Source organism: Populus alba, chromosome 6, assembly GCF_005239225.2.
Source record: "Populus alba chromosome 6, ASM523922v2, whole genome shotgun sequence".
NCBI classification, from domain to species: domain Eukaryota; kingdom Viridiplantae; phylum Streptophyta; class Magnoliopsida; order Malpighiales; family Salicaceae; genus Populus; species Populus alba.
The window spans coordinates 18,829,943-18,837,109 of record NC_133289.1 but is presented as its reverse complement, the minus strand read 5'-3'; the positions used below and the strand labels follow the sequence as shown (position 1 = coordinate 18,837,109).

At 33.5% G+C, this 7,167-nt stretch overlaps 1 protein-coding gene across 1 annotated transcript; it reads left to right on the top strand.

Moving 5' to 3' along the window:
- The first annotated feature begins 4,064 nt into the window (after window positions 1-4,064).
- LOC118027949 (uncharacterized) lies at window positions 4,065-7,012 on the top strand. The gene is made up of 9 exons (XM_035031454.2): window positions 4,065-4,210; window positions 4,289-4,408; window positions 4,509-4,576; window positions 5,241-5,349; window positions 5,448-5,516; window positions 5,664-5,721; window positions 6,166-6,401; window positions 6,514-6,565; window positions 6,672-7,012. Exons 1-9 carry the CDS (start codon window positions 4,208-4,210, stop codon window positions 6,737-6,739), a joined length of 783 nt encoding a protein of 260 aa, XP_034887345.1. The 5' UTR covers window positions 4,065-4,207; the 3' UTR covers window positions 6,740-7,012.
- Window positions 7,013-7,167: the final 155 nt, after the last annotated feature.

Genomic DNA, 7,167 nt, shown 5'->3' with positions numbered 1-7,167 from the left:
TAAGTAAACCTAAACCTAAATGAGATTACAATTTATTTATGAAGCCGCCACCCATACCAACAAAAGTCTTATCTTCTTCTTCATTTCCCCTTTAATTTTCATTTTCTCTGCCTCTTGCCCCGCATCTGTCTCTTCTCTAGCCGATCAATAAGTAAATAACTCATACCTCCGCATCCATCTAGTATACTTGCAGCCGTAAACAAACCTGAATAAAATCTTCACTTGCAGCAGAAAAAGTCAAAGAAGTAAAGTTTATTGTTTATCAATACTTGGGTATCTTCTTCTTTTATATATATATATATATATATATATATATATATATATATATATATATGAGCCATCTATAAAAGTAGCCCTCCTTGACCCTTGAGAGCTTGCAGTTTGAAACAGTCCTCTTGAAGAAGCAATCGGGGATCGTGTCATGTAAATTTGACAGTTCAACTATCATCAATGCTCATCTCAACTGGAATAAATTTCTTTGAAGCTTTGGCCCTAGCCCTAGTTTGCAATGACCTTTGTTCTTGAATGCTTAAAATTAAGGCTAAAGGTTTATGATTGGAAATGAAAATAGGGTCGTATAATTATCATACAAGATTAAACCAAATATTTTGTATTTCTCTTTTTTTGTTTGATCAACCCTTTGTTTCTACTCAGCCATCATCCACCAAATTTGAAGTTTTCTCTAGTGAAGAACTAGGCACTCAATCTTAGACCATGGAAACAGTGTAGGCTAATATTATTTCAATTTCAACAGAGTACGCACGGTTTAATGTAAGGCTAAGCCAATTAATAATAATAATAAAAAAATCATATATGATGGGATTAGGTTTCTCGGTTTTTTCCTAAAAAACCGAATTTAACCGAACCGGACTGGTTCGGTTTGAACCGGTTTCCAGTTTGGTTCGGTTAATTTTTTACAAAAATACTATAATTCGGTTCAGTTGGTTTTTAAGTCTAAACCGAACCGAACCGAACCAAACCGAACTGAACCATAAACACCCCTACTACTCATGCACCTCCAAAGCTTCGTGACTCCTTCCACGCACTTCCATGTGCAAGGCTTGCGCTTTACAAGTTTGAAATTTAATACTTTTTAATTATTATAGAAGAACAATTTACCTTCTACCCATTTAATTACAAAGAAAACATCCATATGAAAATCTAAAATTACCCCTAAAAGAAGCTTAAATTAATTTTGGCACCAAGGAGAATTTAGTAAATTGACTATGTTAAAAATTATGAAATTTCAAAAAATCTCTTATAAGTCAATTATCTGATTTTTTTTTTTTTGCTTTTAAAGGTAGTAAAAGTATTTTATTATTCTAAAAAAGGGGAATAGGTCTTTGTACCCCGATTAAAATGAAAATAACAAATGAATTGCATGAAAAAGACTATGTTAACCTTGAGGTTGGTCTTATTAGATGATTTGATGAAGGGTACAATAATTGAATCACTATTACTGTCCATAATAGACTTTATCTAGTGTTACAATGAATTTCCTATGCCCTATATATTTTTAGGAAATGGATTTTCATACATTAGGCAAATTTTTATCTCATATTGTTTGTATTAAAAATAAAGTTTAAAATATCTTCATGAATAAAATTAATCAAACCATGCATATTAATATATCAGATTTATTGTGTGTAGGGTATGAAAATAACTTTTACGATCGTGATTTAAAAAAATAAATTTTAAAAAAATTTATAAGTTGTAGTTTTTTTTAACCAACATCACAAGTGAGAGATTTAAATTAGATGAATATAAAATCATAGTATATATAGATTAACAAAGTACTTAAAATATGTTGTTAGGATAAAACTCATCTTAAGATTATTTAATGCTTGTTTAATAATATGGTATATAATATTTTTTAAAAGTGTTTTTTAATTAAAAATTATTTTACATCAGCACATAAAATTATATTAAAATATCTAAATATATCAATTTAATATTTTTTAAACCAAAAGCAATTTTAAATAAAGATTAAACCACGTTACCATAAATGTCCTCGCTAATTATACGAGTCTCCGGATTTCATAGTCTAAAGTTTGACTTGTATGCCTCCTCTTTTAAGGCGCATCCAACGTGGTGTTGTAAAAAAGCTCTAGCTTTTGGTGTTAGATAGAAGAAAAAGCCCATGAATCTGAGGATGGTGCCCTCAAAAGTAACCGAAAGCTTGATGATTTCCTTTTCTTTTTTGGAGGGTGGAAAGCATGATAATTTCGTTAACACTGTATCCTGCTTGAATTCCATGTCCATCTTCCTGGAATCACGTGAATTAAATCTATTTTTGACCATTTGAAAGTCGTGCCAAATTGCCTGCCATACAATTAGTTTTTATTAAAATACTTGGAGCTTGTTTAGTGCACATGGTAAAGATGTTGTTTATATAAAAAAAATTATATATATATTAAAATTATTTTTTGGTGTTTTTGGATTTTTTATATGCATTAATATTAAAAAATAAATTTTTTAAAAAATCATTTGCTCAATAACAAACTCGAAAGCTATGGGCTTATACAAGCAGTAAATTAGTTGAGGCAGTGCTATTCCTTTGCAACTTTTAGCACGAAGATCTTTAATAAAAAGATGTCACGAATATATACAATCAACTTGAAAATACTATAAGATTCTTCAAGAATAGGGACACTTACCTTTTAGGTCCATTATTATTATTATTATTATTATTATTATTATAATAGAAGAGGTAATGGATAAATTTCATATCCAGATAACTTGATAATTGAGAATATAACCAAACTTTTCTTATTGATAGCATATGAGACGTGAATTCAGACCCACATGACATGTCTCTTTCTGGTCCAACGTTCGTGCCCAAGTGGCCCAAGGCCTCTTCGGCAAACAGTGAAAAATACAAATATGCAAAGTATCATCTGATGCTATGGTGGAAGCATTATCAAGGAGCCACTAAAACAAGTTCCTCGACGGCAAGGCATTCAAAAAAATAGAGATAAAAAACCCATATAAATGGCCATTGGCCAAAGCATGTCTTTGTGGCTTTGCCTAACCCGCACGACACGTATAGGGCTTTTATATATATATATATATATGCTTTTGTTACATCTGAAATGATGTTTCGCACAATATTTTTTTTTTTTTAAATAATATAGATATTTAAATTAACTTGTATATATCTCAATTAATTTTACGGATTTTAAAATTAATAATTAAATAAATCTCTAATAACTATCATTTAAATCATCACAAAGTTTGAATCTAAAACCATAAAAAAATTAAATCCTTAAATTTTAATTTCTTATTATTACACCACTTATTATAAAATGGTTGCACTAAAATTAATTTCTTATTATTGCACAATATCTTTTCTGAACACGCAACTTAGGGATTTTTGCAATGTTACCTTTATCTCACAAAACCAGCCAAAAACTAGTACTTTGGTTAATTAGTGGCCTGCAGGTTAGGTTAAGTTTTTTTTATGATGTAAAAAAAGATATTCAGTTGATATAATTTAATTTGACTAACTCAGTTGATAATATTAATTTTATCAAAATAATATTGTTTTAATTAATTTTTTTTAAAAAAACTCAAAATAACATCTTCTCATAAGATTTTTTAAAAATCAAAACTTAATTTACATTAATCATACAACTTAACCCGTAATTCAGGTCTTAGGCTGACCTCTCGGTATGTTATGTACACTGCGTTGCACATAAAAAAAATCGGTATGCCCTTGTTTGGTGAATCTTCACCATGTCAGCCTTGATTCATCAAAATGAAGAAAGAATGATTTTTTTTCAATTGATGTGCAATGAGGAGCACACTTTTTTTTTACTCTATTTTGGTGTTGACATCCGAATTTAAAAGAAAAAAAAATACTAATCCGAGAAGAATTTATGGGTAAAGGAGTGAATGCTAGGAAGAATTTGCGGACCCAAAATAAGTCCACCAAGTTCAAAATCCCCCGATATACATGAAAGCCCAAAGATGTTGCAGGAACCCAGACCAGACCAGCCCAACCAGACTCTCATAGGCTAAGCCCAAACGCTACACCGATCCAGTAATTGGTCAGCTTGCAGGGATCCAAGCTTTCAAAACCCCAACCACTCATTTTCTTCTCCTGAAAACCAAAACCCCGAATTAGGGTTTCTCTTCCTTTCCTCCCTCTCACACACAGAAAAATAAAAAGAAATCTCTGTAAACTGATTCTGAAAGGGAATCCACCATGGTTTGCCTCCGATGAACTTATCTCTTCATTGATTGATTAAGAAGGATTTAGTTTGATTGATTGATTTATTTTGTGTAGCCGCAAGGAGATTACATAGAGTTGCACAGGAAGAGGCATGGATACCGCCTCGACCACTTCGAGCGCAAGCGCAAGAAGGAGGCGCGTGAAGTCCACAAACACTCTGAGAGAGCCCAGAAGGTCTTCTTTGTTCTTACACTTTTTTTTCTTTCTTGAGTTTACTTTTTTTTTTTTTTATTAATGCGAGTGTTATTGCTGTTTTGTGGTTGGATGGGAACAGGCATTGGGTATTAAAGGAAAGATGATCGCGAAGAAAAATTATGCTGAGAAGGCTCTCATGAAGAAAACGTTAGTCTTTTCTTTCATTTTTGCTCCATCTTCTGTATTGTGTGCAGACCAATCTGAATTGTTGGTAGTTAAGTTTGATCATACAAGACTACTATGTTTGTGCTCTGCCAGCTTATTGGTGTGTGCTTTTTGTAGTGTTGAAATTATTACTTGTACTTGTTCTTACTGGGATAGCAGTGCAAATCAAATTTAAAGTTTTCAGTTGTTTTTCATTTCTCATTGTGATGCTTGTTGAGCAGTTTTTTTTTCCTTCTTAATGCTGATCTAAAGGTGAAAGGCAAAGTGCTCAAGCAAACCATGTGGGTATTTATCAGCTTTGCTGTATTTCCCTTTCAGCAGGGGAATTTTATTTTATAGCTGTGTCCTTTTAGAGTTTTTGGCAAAGCTTTTGTGTTTACCTTTGAGCGTACTTCTCTCGCTTTATCCTCTATTTTTCTGTTTCAAAATTTGTTGAAGTTTTGGTTGGAATACATGCAAAAGAAATGAATTGGTGTAGTTATATTTGCTTGTCAAATTGGTTTTTTCCATATATAGCTTGTGGTTATGTAGTTATGCAGCATTGGGATGTCAACATTGTCTAGGTACTTTTTACACAATCTCTTCTTTATGAAGCAAGCAGTTATTGACAGTTTTGCATGTGGATAATTTTGTATTATGTTAACAGATTGGCTATGCATGAGGAGTCAACATCTAGGCGCAAGGTGGATGATGACGTTCAAGATGGAGCTGTTCCTGCCTATCTTTTGGATCGTGAAAACACTACACGAGCAAAGGTAAAGTTCTTGATGCTTTTTGGCTGATATGACTACAAATCATCTCTCTTGTTCCTACATGTTCTGAGATAAAATATGTGACTTGGTGCTTCAAGTAGATTCTTAGCAACAGTATAAAGCAAAAGAGGAAAGAGAAGGCTGGAAAATGGGAGGTCCCTCTACCCAAGGTAAGATGGAGTTCAATTTTTTCCTTAGCACCTCCATAATGTGCTTCTCTGACTTATTCTCCACCATGAGTTATTGTTCGTGTATGCTGTTGCTTGTTACCTTGAATTATTATTAGTATCTCACTGGAAGGCCTTTTCTTTCTTTAGGTGAGGCCTGTTGCAGAGGATGAAATGTTTAAAGTTATTCGATCTGGCAAACGGAAGAGTAAGCTTTTCACCAAGTTTTTTCCTTTCTACATTAAGCTGCTCTTCTTATTAGACATTTGCAATTGCACCTGAATGTGGATAACATTCAATTCAACTTGTGGTCAGTTAGGAATGTGGGTTAACAAACTATTGGCTTGTAGATAAACATAATTTGATACCTGAATTTGTATTATATGCAATGAAGGCTGTGGTTAGTTAGGGAAGTGGGGTAATGAACTATTAGTTCACAGATTAGAAATAATTAAGTAAAAGAAATCCTGCCTTTTGTCCCAAACACTTTGTAAACATGTTTTTTTCCCATCCATGAGGCTTGTGTTCATGTGCTTATGGTACAAAGATAATGTTTTCACATACATTTGAGGATTAGTTTTTTGTATTATGTAAAAACATCCTAGGGATGATAACCTAGAACCACCCTAATGTTGCTGGCTTTCTTTTGCAGCCAAGCAGTGGAAGAGAATGGTCACGAAGGCCACATTTGTGGGACCAGGTTTTACAAGAAAACCTCCCAAGTATGAGCGTTTTATTCGTCCTACTGGGTTGCGATTTACTAAGGCTCATGTTACACACCCTGAACTCAAGTGCACCTTCAACCTTGAGATCATTGGAGTAAAGAAAAACCCTAATGGTCCTACATACACATCTCTTGGTGTTATCACTAAGGGCACTATCATTGAGGTAAAACACACACAAACATATCAAATGTCATTTTATTTCTATGAGCCCATGATATAGTTATATTCCTTGTTTGGGGAGTGTGAACTTATTTTTTCATCATTCTAAATTTCAGGTGAATGTTAGTGAATTAGGTCTTGTCACACCAGCTGGTAAAGTTGTATGGGGTGAGTCTGGCCTGTCAAACCTGGTTTCACTGCAGATATTGTTTAAATTGTAATCACATCTTTCGACTACTTTTGCTAATTTGGCATTTCTATGGTGTCGATGCAGGGAAGTATGCTCAAGTAACAAATAACCCAGAGAATGATGGTTGTATAAATGCAGTTCTACTTGTTTAGGAGATCAATAAAATGGAAAGATATGGTTCAATGTTGGAGTCTTTGAAGTCTTCGAAGGAAGCTTCTAACTGTTTAGTTTTGCTGACATCCATATGATGTGTTCGTATTTAATGTAGTCGATCCCTCATTGCCCGTTGGGATATATATCGAGCTGAAGTGTTGTTTGTAATATGGAATATATATCCCTTGCGGTATTTCAATTTTGTATCAGATTACTGATTATTGCCAGGCTGCTGCAGGGTGGTTTAAATATATTTTGATTGCTTTTAACAAGGCCAAGATTTCGTCTCTCTCTGGAAAAATAACGGGAAAGACGTCAGTCATCTCTACAGAAAAGAGGCAAGCATTCTGCTCTTGCGTTATGCGTTTGTTGCTCCTAGAACAGGGCAACTGGTGTATCACACTGGTTTGGAAACGAGCAATTGGAA

Excerpts from the sequence above, each read along its gene's own strand:
- LOC118027949 (XM_035031454.2), top strand. Across the intron at positions 5,350-5,447 it reads AAAACACTACACGAGCAAAG|ATTCTTAGCAACAGTATAAA; the intron begins GTAAAGTTCTTG and ends TGCTTCAAGTAG. Across the intron at positions 5,517-5,663 it reads GGGAGGTCCCTCTACCCAAG|GTGAGGCCTGTTGCAGAGGA; the intron begins GTAAGATGGAGT and ends TTCTTTCTTTAG.